General features: G+C 32.9%; 1 protein-coding gene across 1 annotated transcript; it reads right to left on the bottom strand.

Moving 5' to 3' along the window:
* Positions 1–13022: 13022 nt before the first annotated feature.
* LOC127902107 (receptor-like protein 35) lies at positions 13023–16289 on the bottom strand. The gene is made up of 2 exons (XM_052440642.1): positions 15353–16289; positions 13023–15253 (listed from the first exon to the last, which is right to left on the bottom strand). Exons 1-2 carry the CDS (start codon positions 16110–16112, stop codon positions 13170–13172), a joined length of 2844 nt encoding a protein of 947 aa, XP_052296602.1. The 5' UTR covers positions 16113–16289; the 3' UTR covers positions 13023–13169.
* Positions 16290–16829: the final 540 nt, after the last annotated feature.

Below are 16829 nucleotides of genomic sequence, written 5' to 3' on the forward strand. Positions count from 1 at the left end.
GGACAAGTTGGGAATGCGGCAAATGACAAGAAGGAAGAAGGGGATACGTAGAAACTGAATTCAATTAGGCTTTTCTTTTAAGACTATGCACTATTATGTGTCCTCGGTTTTTTTCTTCCCTTTAATTGTCGTTATAATGTTGGTGTGATTTTTTTAATGGATCCTTACATTTCTCCTTTTTTTGAAAAAAAGAAAAAAAAGAAATTGGTGTTTTATATATTAAAAATTGGTTTACGGTGCCTTTTGAAATTTAAATCACTATTAATATGAGATGGAAGCTTTAGATATTAAATAAAAAAATTATTAGTGTTTTGTATTTAAACATCAGATATCAATATCGTCAACATAGACCAGTTGCCCTTTGCTTCTGCGTCCGCATTGCGAGTGAACATGGACAAATCAATGGCTCTCCAAGCAGCACATAATATTATTTGGCACATAATATCACTGTAATATTGAAATCTCATAGCTAGTGCAACAAATAGGGAGAACTAGTTCTATCCTTTTCTTTTACTTGTTAGGAAATTGAGTTTTCTCCCAAGATCACTCCAAGCAATTTGTCAAGCAACAAATTAACAAAAAATTTAAATGGAGAACACAACAATTACACAACACAAGATTTACGTGGAAAACTCGAATCTGGAAAAAAAACCACGGCCGTTGTCAAGAGGCAACCAGAGAAAAAACATTCACTATGTGAAAAATTATTACAACTACACTCTCAGAAATAATTTTCTCTCACCCAAGCTCCAAATACATAATTTCGAGAAATATTTCTTAACAAAGCAAACCCGTAATACCCATATTGAGAAGCCAAATGCTCCTTCAATATAACCACTTGCTTATGAATATTTCTCTCCCATGTTAGAAGCTCTCAATGCTTCTCTTACATTTTCGTGCTTCTCAAATTTTGGGATTGCTTATATGGGATACAAAAATGAGAGGCAGAACCCCTCTATTTATAGCCAAACTTTGGTTTCATTTTCTCCCTCCTCTTCTTTGCATGGGCGGCACTCACCCATTTTTTCTTGTTCAATGATGGTGGCTAACTTGGCCACCCACCTTCTTTGAATTCAAAGATGGTGGCTCAACCACCCATCATTTTGACTTCTTTTTTTATAATCAATTTTCAACAATCTCCACCATGATTAAAAAAAAAAAATTCATAACCACTGCTGCAAAGCACTGTCTTCACCAACAGTCATAATTCTCAACATAAAGAATTATCACACTCCACCATAACAAGTATACCACTTAGAATCAACCATTCTAAAATTTTTCTCGGCACATGTCAAAATATCCTGCTAAAATTTATGGTGCAATTCTCATGCTTGGTTTCACTGAGAATTCTTCAGCCATGACATAACTTTCCACCACACACCTTGCATTTATACCAAGCCAATGCTCGCGTGCAAACTTGTGGACCCCACTGATAATAACATGTTCTCTTTCATGGCAACTTGGAGATCTACATGCCAAAAGAACTAACCCAATCTCTTATCAAAAAGAAATTCACCATTTGTGAGAATATCAGTATCTCTTTTACTGATTCTGGAGCAATTTGCCGAGCCCGCGCCACCTTCTTGACAATTTCCTTAAGGTGCAAAATTGTCCACACCTTCAAATCCTTGTGCATACCAGATTGGATATACCTTTGACTTGAATTCTCCATAAGCCAACAAAAAATCATTCTCCCATTAATTTTTCAACAACATCAAACTCCAACAAGTTTGAAAAACACAGGCTGCTGATATATATGCTTTACAAATCAGTTTTTGCTCTTCACCACGGATTATTTGGTTTGGCTTCATTGCTTCACATAAACAGTACTGTATACGTGAAACAATATCAAACAGCACCGTCTACGTAAACAGTGCCCCGACACCAAAACTTCAATTAATGGCTCTGATACCACTGTTAGGAAATTGAGTTTCCTCCCAAGATCACTCCAAGCAATTTGTCAAGCAACAAATTAATAAAAAATTTAAATGGAGAACACAAAAATCACACAACACAAGATTTACGTGGAAAACTCCGAATCCGGAGAAAAACTACGGCCGTTGTCAAGAGACAACCAGAGAAAAAATATTCACTATGTGGAAAATTATTACAACCACACTCTCAGAAATAATTTTCTCTCACCCAAGCCCCAAATACATAATTTCGAGAAATATTCCTTAACAAAGCAAACCCGTAATACCCATATTGAGGAGCCAAATGCTCCTTCAATATAACTACATGTTTAAGAATATTTCTCTCCCATGTTAGAAGCTTTAATGCTTCTCTTACATTTTCTTGCTTCTCAAATTTTGGGATTGCTTCTATGGGATACAAAAATGAGAGGGAGAACCCCTCTATTTATAGCCAAACTTTGGCTTCATTTTCTCCCTCCTCTTCTTTGCATGGGCGGCACTCACCCATTTTTTCTTGTTCAATGATGGTGGCTAACTTGGCCACCCACCTTCTTTGAATTCAAAGATGGTGGCTCAACCACCCATCATTTTGACTTCTTTTTTTATAATCAATTTTCAACAATCTCCACCATGATTAAAAAAAAAAAATTCATAACCATTAATGCATGACTTTGACTCCAAATTAGCGATATTAACATCCATTATAATGATATGGCGAATTTAACTTTAGTTGACTTAGAACGGTGTTCATATATACATCTCACCTTCGTCATTCCTATCTAAAGAACTAAGAAATAATTCTCTGACCGGACATATTGTAGTGATTTGATTGCTTTGTTCTCTTGTTAGCAATAAACCACTGCCCAAGAACCTTGTCAAGATCTGTTCAAGTTGCAATTAAACCAACAACAAATCTGAAGAGTCAACGCTGACTCAAATCTTAGTTCAAGGTTTATGGAGATTAGAATCAAAAGATTACAGAGTTTATACAGACGAGAATACAAGGAACAAGATAATTCTTTCTCACTTTCTTAGAACTCTCTGGAAAGCTCTCAAAATCACTCAAAATCTGCCTTAACAATCAGCCCTTTTATACGCCTGATATAGAAACCCAGATTGCACCAGTTTGTGAAACGTGTGTAACGGCTATTAACTGATCTGCCTCTCAGCTCATATGCTTAGCGCGTGAGTCACTTAAGCTTGCCCAAAACGGCTGAAACCGATGTCGTTTGTTGAAGCTTAAAACATCACGTGTGCAGCATGTGACTTGTAAGTGAAATCACTTAAAACGCAGCCGTATCAAATGCTTGAGTTTTGAATTCATTGCACTTTAGAGTCCACACATACGTATAGAACATGCAAAGACCTAAACCACTTGACTGAAATTGCGCTTGCTATCACCGAAAATTGATACTTGAAGACTTCTAATTCTAGTCTTGAGTCTCTATCCGCAGGCCTTGATCGTCTGTTGATGATGATTTATGATGACTTATAGTGAATTCCACAATATAAAATGAAATATTTTTAATTGATCTAAATTAAAAATCATGTGAATTTTAGTAAATACAAATTTCATTAATTTTTCTAGTGTTTGTGTCGGATTAGTTGATCGTGTTAAAAATTGTCACTTCTACTATGATGACTAATAGCTCAAGAAAATACAGAGACATCGAACAGAAGTGTCAGTGTTCTCTTCAGACTTGACACCTAATTTTAACTTCTAGAATGATTTTGCATGGAATTATGGAGTTTTGGGTTGTTAACGTGAGATGTTTGTTACATTTTAGGTGCATTAATTAGAGCCCATCTCAGAGGCCATCAGCTGAAGCTCATTACAAATTGGTACATTAGTAGCTCAGCTAGGAAATCTAAGGGAACAAAACTCGAATTCCTGACCTTGAGAATAATTAAGTTAAGGAGGTGTTATCACTCAACCAACGAGTGCGTTGTTTACAAAGAAGAGTGACGGTGACTCTCGGGTGGACTATATCATTTTAATGGCAACATGTGTTCAAAGAGATGTTCAATCATTGATGGAACAACTTTTGACGAAAAATTGATTATTTTAAAACTCCCCTCGCTAGACAAGAATATATATCATCATCAACGATAAATGCCCATGCCCTCGAGTCAGCAGAGACTATTAAACACGCCGTGGACGAAACTTTTAGAGTTGTAGTTAAAAGTCATCAAGACAATGGCATGCCCTCGAGTATGCAGAATAGTCAACTTGCCGTGAAGGAAAATTAAAGTGGGGAAAGGAGAAAAAAAGAAGCAAATAAATTTATTGACCCATTAGATGACAAGTTATAGAAAATGAAAGGAAATATAAACCCCCAAACAAGTTTCATAGATCTTATTAAAGATTTTTTTTTTCTTTTTAAATAGATTGCTAATAATCGATTCTGAAGTCTCTGAAATTGGTCGTCTGTTGACAATAATTTATGATGACTAATAGTGAGTCCGATGATACGAAATGAAAGATTTTTAATTGATCTAAGTTAAAAATCACGTCAATCTTTGTAAATCCAAATTCATTAATTTGTCTTGTGTTTGTGTCTGATTAATTAGTTGATCGTGCCAAAAATTGTCACTTCTACTATTGTGACTTTATTTCCATTAAAATTTATTTAATTACCATATGTTTTTCACTAGTTTTTTTAACTTAGTAAACCTCGGTTAAGGAATGAAATTCACCATTTATCACCAGCTGTAAAATCTCTAAAATTTAGGAAATAAAAGTAGAAAAGCAATTAAAATTGGAGAACAAAATGTTTTGTAATTGAGAGGGCAGTAAGGCAATCAAATATATTCTCCGACAAGATAAAATTACCTCAAATAACTTTCAAATTATAAATACAAGGGAAAAGGACACCTACACCCCTTAGGTTTGGGAAAATAATTATGTAAACCCTCAAGTTTTCACTAAGGGACACTAAAATCCTCTTTTGACTATAATACCCTTTTACTTTATTAAATAGAAATATAATATTAAAATAAATGAAACTATATATACCTTTTAAAATAATTTTAATATTTAAATTTTTTTTAATAATTCACAATCTTATATTATATTAAACTAAATTTTGTAATAAATAGAAACATAATATTGAAATAAATATTAAAACATTTAAATTATTTTCAATATTGTATAAAATAATTTTAATATTATAATACATGAGATTAGTTGTAAAATCTATTTAACCCAAAGATTTGTTTAAAATTTTTATAATAAGTAGAAATATATTATTAAAATGAATATAAAAATTTACATTTTTAAAATTACTTTACATACTAAAAATTCTAATATTATTAGTCTACCAGATAAATTAAACTATTTATATTTTATTTATATTTAATAAAAAAACTTTAAAATCAATTGTTTAATTATTAAGTTCAAAGGGGATTATACTTAAAAGAGTCTTAATGGCCTTTATTGAAAACTTGGAGATTTGCATGACTATTTCCCCCAAATCTTGAAGTATAGGTCTCCTTTTCCCTAAATTCAATTAGAAATTTTCGAACGGATCAGCCTAAATCGTAGACAAGAAGATATCAACATCAATGACAAATGCCTTCGAGTATGCAGAATATTCAACGCGGCGTGAAGGAAAAATTTTAGTGAACAGGATAGAAAAGAGGCAAATTTATTGACCCGTTTTATGAACAACTAATTATTGAAAATGAAAGGAATTAGTAAGGCCCCCGTGAATAAAAAATCCCTCCTGACCCATGTTGAGCGGATCGAACCTTTAAATTGGGTCGCTTCAACGTATCTTAGCTAAGTAGTAACACTCATTCTTAGTTATAAATATTTGATAAATATTATGATTGTTTTAATGGAATTTATTTTAAGATGAGAACATTCAAGTATTTTTCAGAATTTAAATAAGAATTACGTTTTTATCTAATCTTGAGGGCTACACATTTTCTTTCTTTCCATACTAATAAATTATTTGATATTGATTTCACCCAAAATTAAAAATAAAAAATAAAATGGTTATCATAATAAGAGGAATTGGAATATATTCTCTGTGAATTGAATAAGAGGAATTGGTAAATATTCTCTGTGAATAAACGAAAATTTTTATTCAAGATTAACATGAAATTGTACAATAGATGTGACTTTATTATATAGGCTCATAACTTACGACTATAAAACGGAAGCGACTAAATCTGTGAGCTCAATAAATACTAACATGACTGAAATAAGTTAACTACCTAAGTAAACCTAAATACCTAAAGTATATTTAACATTCACAATTGCAATTAAAAAGTATAAAAAGAGTGATAAAAGAATTAGAATTTCTGAAAAAACAAATGGTACATATAATTACCCCGGCGAATTAATTGAGTTAAAAAACGGTGTCCATACGGATAATGGAATTTTCAAGGCATGGCTGGGAATCAAAAGAACATTTATTGAATCTCCCATATGAAGTACCAGAAACATTAACATATAATTAAAACTCAATCTCAACTTATGCTAAATTAAGGCTCCGTTTACTACTATAGTGCTTAAGCGATAGTTGCCGTGTAATGAAATTAAATTTTAGCTACGAAATAAAATGTGAGTTTTTGTTAAGTGTGACTTTTAAATAATAATTTTATCAAACTAAAATTGGCGACAACAGTGTAATCTTGTTGCTAGATGACTATGAGATAACATCACGTAACTTTTAGTTAAATGAAATTATATTAAGGTATCTCTCACATTAACTAGAAAAGGCGAATTAATTGGGTTTATAGGTAGGATATTTTTCAATAAATTAATCTTTTGGATTGGATAAACATCCTAGGCTCGGTTCCCCCAAGTAATACACCGAACAGAGTTATAGTTTAAAAGACACCAAGACAACTGCTAGATATCAAGACAAAATGGGTCGGCCTGGTAGACAAAGATTATGTCAATAACATCAATGATAAATGCCCTTGAGGAAACGGAATACTCAAGATGCCGCGAAGGAAAAATTAAGTGAACAGGTAATGGCATTAGATGAGAAATTATTGAAAGTGAAAGGAAATATAAACCCCCGATGGACAAGTTCGAGTTATCCTATAAAATAATTTTTTTTCAAAAAAAAAGAAAAAGATTATGAATAACACATTAAACAAAAAATTAGTTTTTTATTTTTTTTTTTGGGGATGTTGCCGCTCCAGAAATTAATTTTTGTTAGCAAATTAATGGCTAAATTATCAGTTAAAAATTTAGTTAGCTTTCAGTTTTTTGTTGGCTAGATTGAAAGCGAAAGTATTTTCCAATACGGAGCGGACGAAGACCTTACTTATTAAAGATAGGCTCTCACTAGTCTCGAGTCAATGTTCCATGAGCCTTCATCACGTCCTAGTCATACATAGGGATGGTAATTTATGATGCAAGTACAATTAATACATTGAATCTATTATGAAATATGTCTTACTTTTCAATAAGGATTTCCTATAATATTTTCTTGTTGAGTAAGATTCCTATTTAAGGAATAAGTAATTTCTCCTTTGGGACTTTTATTTATACAATGAGGAATACAATTAGTATAAGAAAATGAATACTTCTTCTGCAAGAAATAATCACTATATGTAGGAAGGTTGGGTTCACTTGTTTGTATAAGATAGCACAACAATCAATTTTGTGCAAGTAGATAGCTTCTAGTGTGAGAGCAATGATAATTCTATTAAGAGATTGGGTGTTATTGGGATTTCAAGTGTGAGAAAAATACTAGAACAATTGTAATAATTTTTCACATTTTGGATTTTTCTCTCGTTGTCCTTGGTGGCCGTGGTTTTTCCTCCAGTATAGGAGTCTTCCATGTAAATTCTTGTGTTGTGTGATTGGTTTTATTCTCTATTTATTTTGTGTTTATTATTTATTTGATATTTTTGATTGCACGATCTTGGATGGGATTAAATTCCCTAACAATTGGTATCAGAGATGAAGTTTGTTCTGCATAACAATTATGTCTACAAACAAATTTTCAAATCCTGTGAGAATTGAGGTTGAAAGTTTGATGGAAGAATCGAGTTTGACTTCTACTAAATTCAAGTCTGCCAAATTCAAGTCAAGGATGTATTGATTCAATCTTGAGTACCCAAGGCTTAGAAGGGCAAACCATCTCCTGCTTCTAGTAGTGAGTCTAGGAAATTTGTTTTAAGTGATGAAGATAGGGAAGAATTGGATGAAAGACTGCAAGTGCTATATGACTATGTCTAACAAAGCATGCTCTTACGAATGTAGGAAAAGTTTCTTCGGCAAAAGAAATTTGGGAGAGACTAGAAAATTTGTATCAAGTAAAGAGCATCTCTAATTTTTTGTATGTTAAAAATGATTGAAGGTACAAAAATTTATGATAATCTTAGAAGCAGTTGGAGTTAAAATTGAAGAAGAAGACAAGGCACTTAGGCTATTGTGGTCTCTTTCAACTTCCTATAAGCATTTGTTGCCTACTTTACTGTATGGGAAAGAGGTTGTGGATCTTAAAGAAGTTAGCAGTACTCTAATTTTAGAATAAAGAAGGATGAGTGATGGAAATAATAAAGCTTCTGATGATTTGGCATTGATAGTTGGTAATTGGAAGAAAGATAACTCTAAGAAAAAAGGAGTCTACTGGGTGTGTAGACAATCAGTGCTACTTAAAAGGGATTGTTCAAAAGTAAATGGAAGAAATTTGCCAAGTGGCTCTAAGTAGGTATATGAAGATACTTTATCTGATCTAATACCGTAAAAAATTCTAGAGCTCTCCAACTTGATGTCCCTTAATCTATCACAAAATAAACACGGTCATGGTAGACTTGAACTATAGAAGCCCAATCTCGCAAATCTGGTCAAGAAGTTAAGCAATCTAAAATCGCTTGACCTTGGTGATGTTTCTATTCGTTTAACGATACTTCATAACTTGACAAATCTATCTTCTTTGACATTTTCATCTCTCCAAAACTATGAATTGCAAGGTAATTCAATTTTATATATTTTCTCGTAAACTAATATACATGCATGTTGTTATTAAGTATATATTTTTTACTTGAAATCGCCAATTGTAATGTTAAATTCATTACTGTAAAAAATATTATTTTTAATTTTCTACTTAATATATATATATATTATATAAATTTCAGGAAGAATTTTATCTTTACTCGATAAATTGTCCAAGCTCTTTAAGTTAGACCTTAGAATAAATGAATTAATGGGTGAGCTGCCTATTTCTTTTAGAAATCTTTGTTCTTTGAAAAAAAAAAAAAAACTAGATCTTTTTAAAAATAACTTGTCTGGTGAGTTGTCTACTTCCATGTGAAATCTTTTTTATTTGGAAGAACTTGACCTTCATTCAATAACTTATCGGGAGAGCTCCCATGGCCCACTAGAAACTTTAGCTCCTTGAGGAGATTATCTTAGATTATCTTTAGCATCATGTAGTTTTTGGGGACAAAGTTCCAGATTCAATTGGTAATTTTACCCAGCTGCAATTGTTGGCCATTTATTCTAACAAATTTTCAAGTGAGTTGCTTGCTTCCATCGGAAATCTTAGGTCATACGAGATATTAGACATTGAAAACTACAATTTTTTAGGTTCAATTCCATCTTCACTCACAAATCTTACCCAACTCATCGGCCTTGACCATTCTCAGAATTCTTAGAGAGGAACGATATAGCTAGGTTCATTACTTATCAACCTGAAAAATTTGGGAATTTTATCTCTTTCATCAAATAGGTTGTCATTGCTCACTGTAAAAAAAGGGGGAAAAGATATACTTTATTATTATTGTTATACCCCATTTATATACAAAAGTGTCAGCTAACTAAAAGGCTAAAAATAAGAGATTGATTGCTAGCTGTAGACAATAGAAAAGGAAATTGCTTATAAGAGAAAGTTGACTATCAAATTACGTCCATTACTGCAGCAGAACAACTGTCCATAATCTTGGCAAATCTCAACACTCCCCCTCAAGTTGGAGTATGGATGTTAATGATGCCCAACTTGCGAAGATGAGTATGAAATATGGCTTTTCCAAGAAGCTTGGTTAATAAATCTGCATCTTGAGTTTGTGATGAAGTGAAAGCAGTAGCAACATGCCCAGATTGTTTCTAATTTTCTCCAAAGAACATCAACCTTGGATTCCTTCACGACATGGTGGTACACACTCTGATCAATCCGTGACCTAATAGTACCCACGACCTTCTAGTTTAATTGAGCCCATTCCTTATCATATAAATCGATAGGTCTAGCTTTTTTGCCTTTAATGAGTTCATGTAAGTCTTTCATGTATAACAAATCCTCCATTCTAGACTTCCAAATATCATAATTCCATAATTTTAATTTAATCATGCATGCCGAGTAATCCTCTATTTCAACCACACAAGTAATAAAAAAACACAAAACCTAAAGCTCTGATACCACTCTATTGAGAAAGGGACTACCACAAACAGTTGAAAATTAAGTGAAAACAAACTTTTTCTCTCTTTGTGTGATTAAAATAGAATGTGTACCACAAATAAATAGGCAGAAAAATTAATCAATGAAATCCAAAGCAAAAACCAACCGTAAGAGACACAAATTTTTCCGTGAGAAACCCAAAGCGGAAAAAATCAAGGGACCATAGTCCGATTTAATCTTCCACTATATTAATGGGATTATAATATAAATTATTCTCTAGATAATACTAGAGGCTACCAACATCATTAAGAATATCAATATTCTTGGCTTACAGTAACAACCTAATAATTGTCTCTCTAACAAGTGAGTATCTCAAATAATAGCCAAAAGAGGATAAAATAAAAATCAAGATTAGTAGGATTGTAGAAGGCGATACTAGGAACTTACCCTCAAAATTTGGGAGAAAACATAATTAACTTCGCCTTTCAATCGCCCAATTAAAGATGCAAAATCTTACCCCCAAATTATAATAACCAGCCACTGTTTTTTTTTTTTTCTCTCTCTCTCTCTCTCTCGTCTTTTGCTTCTCCACTCGTCTTTTTGCGATATCATAAATTAGAGCTGCCGCTTCCTATTAAAACCAAATTTCATAGCAATTGTCATCCAAGTCCAATGTTTAATGTTAATTACACATCAAACAAGCCTTTTTAGATTTTGGGTTTTTGGGCCCCCAAATGACCCAACACTTTTGTATATTTATTTATTGATTTTTGATGATACAATATGAATCTTTTTACAATTTAGGTGATAGTTTTCATCAAGGGATTACTTTTTTATAAGTGGTATCAAAATTATTCATGTTGACTCATTGAAAATAATTTATGGTTCTTTTCTGAATTACCAAATATTAAGAAATCCGAACTTAGTGAAGAAAAATTAGTTGACCAATGACGTTGTGTAGAAATAAATCCCTGATAGACAAGTCGATAGATCCTCATCCGACTAACCAAACATTTTTAATTAAATTATTAGTTATTCGATAGTTGATTACTTCTCACTTGTCTTGAACCTTTGTCACATCATACGTATGACTTTTTAAATGCTGATTTATTATACGTATGACATTTTTAATATATATCAACATCAATGACAGTGCCCTCGAGTATGCAGAATATTCAACGTTCTGTGAAGGAAAATTTTAGTGAACAGGATAGAAAAGAGGCAAATTTATTGACCCGTTATATGAACAATTAATGATTGAAAATGAAAGGAAATAATAATAATGCCCCGATGAGCAAGTTCGATCGACCTAACTTGTTATTTTTCTTCCGCTTTTGACCCAACAATTATAAGAAAGCTATGCTACTATATAACTGTCTAAAAATACCAAAGAAATCTTCTATTAATACATCAAATACAGTAAATCGATTAAATAGTCGCAGTCATTCTTATTTATAAATATTTATCAAATATTATGATTGTTTTAACAGAATTTATTTTAGGCTGAGAACAGTCAAGTCTTTTTTTACAAATTAACTAAAACATTTTGTGTTTGTGCCAATCTTGAGGGGTACATTTCCATGCTTTCGGTTTCGATTAATTTTCCGATATTGATTTCACCTCACCCCCAAAAAAAATAAGGGTTAACAGTATAAGAGGAATTGGTATATATTCTCTGTGAATAAACGAAATTTTTTATTCAAGATTAATATGAAAGTGTGCAATAGATGTGACTCTATATAGGCTCATAACTAAGACCATAAAAGGGAAACCACTAAACATGTAAATTTAAAAATATTACCTGCCAAAGTAAACCTTAATACTAAATTATATTTATCATTCTCATTTGCAACTGAAAATTATTGGATAGCTTTATAACTTAAAAGAATTTGGTAAACACTAAAGTATGATTAAAGAATTTGGGTCCCGTTTGGGATTAAGATTGGATAACTTTATAACTTAAAAGGTACAACACTAAAGTATTTGGTACACACTAACTGCTGTAATTTAAAGTTAAGTTGATTTAATTTTATACTTGTACGATGAAAAATTTATTATATCTTTACAATTTTGTCTAAATTATTATTTAAAAATTATATTTACTACATACTATTAACTTTTATTTTATAACTTAAAAGGTACGGACTAAAGTATTTGGTAAACACTAATTGCTGTAGTTTGGAAGATAAGTTGATTTAATTTTATACTTGTATAATGAAAAATCTATTATATCTTTACAATTTTGTCTAAATTATTATTTAAAAATTGTATTTACTATATACTATTAACTTTTACTTTATAGTTATAGTTTTTTTCCGCGACAGTTGTATTTTAAAAACTACAACACCTAAAAACAATCCTTAAGATTTTTGAGAAAATGATACATATAAATACTGCGGTGAATTGAGTTAAAAAAAGTGCTATCCATACACGTCTAATTTGTCCTTACTAAACGACTTGAACATTAAGTTTATCATATGTTTATTTATTTATTGTGTCTTGCTCGGGCTCAATTCTTTGACATCAATAACGTATAAAAAAAAATCAGGATTCCCACCTAGTTTAATCTTTCATTTTAGTAAACAAATTCACATGATTGGTACTTAATAAATAAAAATTAATAAATAAGAAAATCTTGACCATACATAAATAACAATGCACGTGCCAAAAAATCCTTCAAAGCTCATGTGATCTACTTATGAGAGCATTTTTATGGCCGTAAAAATGTAAAGTTGATTTGGTTAAATGAATTATAAAGAGAATTTTATTCAACTTTCTTGTTAGAAAATTGCATTGACACGCAATGAGACTACAAGGAATGAATTCTCCACATCCTCTCTTAGCACATCATAGCAATAAATCATATAAAAGAGAATTAAATGTAACTTTATAGTCACATTCTGTTCCTAGCTCTCCTGATTCTCCTCCTCCTTTTTGGCTGCATCCCAAATTTCTTCGAAAACCATTCAAGAATTCCTATGCTGAAGTTAAGCCCAAGAACCACTCCAACAATGAGTCCACCCGCATAGCCTATCAGAATGATTTTCCAATCAGATGTGCCTGAAAGCAGAGACTCCTCTGAGCCTTCGACTTGATCTTCATTTGTTGGAGCTTCGTCATTCTCACATTCCTTGGGCAATGGCTTTCCACACAACCCCAAGTTTCCATTAAATGACGTTTTGTCAAATGTAGGAAATTGGTTTCCTTGTGGTATGGGTCCTGTGAGATTGTTGTTTGAGACATTGAAGAATTCAAGGAATGTGAGATCAACAAGTTGCTGAGGAATCTGTCCAGAAAATTTGTTATTTGAGAGATCCAATGATTCCAAACCCGTTAGGTTGCCCAAACATGATAGAATATGGCCATGAAGACTATTATTGGCGAGGCTGAGAACTTGAAGTCCTTTTAAATTGGCAATTGATGTTGGAATCTCTCCATCAAATCTATTGCTTGAGAGAATAACGCCCGTGAGAAAATTTGGAACCTTGTCATATGACATCATTTGGCCTTTGTTGCTCATTGTCAACGAGTAATCATAAATGCCAAGGGCCGCATAAGACACCAATGCAAATGGATAAATCATACCTTCCATATATCTTAACTCACTTGTGTTGACAACTTGCATAGCATTCCAACACTGGAAGTACTTGGATGGAAGCTTTCCAGTAAACCTATTGTTAGAGAGGTCAATAATACGGAGTTCAGGAAACCCACAACCAGTGTTAGGTTCTCTTATCATGCCATGTAATTTATTGGATTTCAGGATGAGAACGTTCAATTCTCGAAGAGTTCCTAACCAAGAGGGGAAAGTACCACTAATTTGGTTATTCCCAAGATCAAGAAATTTTAAACTTGAACAATTGACCAAAGATCTCGGAATTCTTCCCTGTAACAGATTATCGCTCAAATCAATCATCATAAGAGACCTTCCGCTCAAGAAGGTTTGAGGAATACTTCCACAAAATTTGTTGTGCTGTAAATCTAATATTGAGAGATGATCACTAAAATTGTCTAAGCACTGAGGAAGCAAGCCACTTAAGTTATTGTAAGACAAATCAAGGATTTCAAGACTATTACTTGAATTGCATATCCAAAATGGAATTTTCCCTGTTAAGCTATTGTTTGAAACTAGATAGTGTTTGGTTTGGGGGGGTGGAACTGGGAGTGGTCCTTGTAGATAATTATAACTAAGATCTAATGTAAAGCCATCATAATTCCGTGGAAAAAACATAGGGTGTTGATAAAAACCTATTAAAAAGTTATGGGAAAGGTTTAAATAGCTGAAGTTCTGCATACTTGGCTCTATCAACCATTTTGGTACTTTTCCATGAATTTTATTGCAAGAAAGGTCAAGCACTTCCAAATAATGTTGATTTTTTAAAAAGTTTGGAAATTCATTAAGGTTGCATGAACGCAGTCCTACAAAATTAAATTTCTGTGAAGTATTAAAAATGGCTTTGGTAAACAACGACAACCTATTTGATGAGAGAGATAGATGCTCTAGGTGTTTAAAATTAACAAGAAACATATCTAGATCTATTGGGCCACTAAAATTATTATGAGAAAATTCAAGGAATTTGAGTTGGGCGAGATTTCTAAGTGAAGATGGAATTTGACTTGAAAATTTGCATTCAGAGATGTCCAATCCTTCCAATGATCTAAGGTTGCCAAAAGAAGCAGGTAGCTCACCAGAAAAATCATTTGATGCAAGAGATAACCAATAGAGTCGGGTAAAGTTACCCATTGAATGTGGAGTTTTGCCCCGAAATCTATTTAATGAAAGTTCAAGTTGTTCCAAAGAAGCAAGATTTCCAATGGAAGCTGGCAGCTCACCCGATAATTCATTCCATGAAATATCAAGTCTTTTCAAACAGTCAAGATTTCCAATAGAAGTAGGCAGCTCACCTAATAAATTATTAAATGAAAGGTCTAAATACATGAGCTTGGTTAGATTACCGAGTAAAGACGGAATTCTTCCTGAGAATTTGAAATAAAAGAAAAAAAATCAGAACTGGTGAAATACAGATGTTGCACATATATTAAGGAGAAAATTTAACGAAGCAAGATTTTAATTACCTCGTAATTCACAGCCTGAGAGTGATAAAAGAGTCAAAGAAGATAGATTTGCCAAGCTATGAGGTATTGGAGAAGAAATTGTCACACCTCCGAGAGCAAGCTCTTTAAGGTTTGTTAACTTCTTAACTAGATTTCCAAGATTTGGCTCCTTGAGTTCAATAAGATTATAATATGAATTATGAGATAAATCGAGGGACACCAAGTTGGAAAGCTCTAGAATTTCTGATGGTATTTGACCAAAAAAACCAGCAGAAGAGAGGTTTAGGTAGGATAACCTCGAAAGGTTAATAATTTCTGGTGGGATCTCAGAACAAATGAAGTAGTTAAAAGCAAGATCAAGCCACTCAAGGTGGACAAGCTTGAAAAGGCCGCTGCTAGAGTTGATAAAACCTTGGAGGCAGCTATTGGAGAGGTCAAGCTTGATGACATGACCTGTGTTTTCATTGCACTCCACGCCATCCCATAAGCAACAATCAATATTTGCTTCTTCTGGTTTCCATGAAGCTGTCTTTGGATGACATGGATCCCAGATATAATACGAAGAAGTCTTACGAATGATCGTGAGGCTTTCTTTGAATTGCAACAAAGCAGACCGCTCATAGCTATGGCAGAGTGGCGACAGCATGGAAGAAGTGAAGTTAGAAATTGTAAAATTGAAGAAGATGAGTGAAAAAACAAACTGCATAAATATTGTGAATAATAAACCACCCATAGTTTCCTGGCAATAAATTAATAATTTTTTATAAATGTGAAGAAACATAAGGATCTTGGTCTGCTTTTATTTATTTTTTTTTTTTGGTCTTATCCACGAGGTATCCTGGGGAGGGCCCCAACTGTGGGACACACCTTTAAGCCCGTACCACAATCCAGACTAGAAGTCCCCGCTCGAACCGGGAGGCACAGGTTCTCCCAACAAAGGCGACTTCCCTCTTGGTCTGCTTTTATAGGCAATAATTTCCAGCGGATAAGCTTGATTTTCCAATTCTGAATGCAAATATTCAACATACTTATCTAAGTCAAGAAGTCAAGTCACTCTCGTCATTGCGTGTCGGGAAATAATTATTTAGGTCCACAAAAGTTGTGTGAACGATTATATTTCATGCAAGTTGCTTGGAAATTGCTACCACATAATAATTTTTCTTTTATACACGTAACGTGTCTATCAATTTAAATTTAATTGGCTCCTTCTTCACTATTTACAATTTACAAAAACTCATGTCGTAATTTAGGCGGAAAGAAAAGGAAAAAATCACAACAAATAATATGGGAACCGCCTTTCTCATGTGGAGCCTGGAGAGGCGAGCCCGCAAAGCGGCCGAATCAGGTTACAGCCCCACCAGGCCCAAACCAAAAATAAAATTACCCATATTAAATTGACCTCTCATTATTTGAAAAGTGTCTCTATCGATTATGTTAACAAAAAAGGGCACTCAATTTCTTGTGGGATCCCTCTATTTCTTTAAATCATCTCTTCTTC

Source organism: Citrus sinensis, chromosome 5 (assembly GCF_022201045.2).
Source record: "Citrus sinensis cultivar Valencia sweet orange chromosome 5, DVS_A1.0, whole genome shotgun sequence".
Classification (NCBI taxonomy): domain Eukaryota; kingdom Viridiplantae; phylum Streptophyta; class Magnoliopsida; order Sapindales; family Rutaceae; genus Citrus; species Citrus sinensis.

Coding starts and splice junctions, on each gene's coding strand:
- LOC127902107 (XM_052440642.1), bottom strand. CDS start 16,112: ATGTTTCTTCACATTTATAAAAAATTATTAATTTATTGCCAGGAAACT. Junction 15,254..15,352: donor CTCAGGCTGTGAATTACGAG/GTAATTAAAATC, acceptor TCAAATTCTCAG/GAAGAATTCCGTCTTTACTC.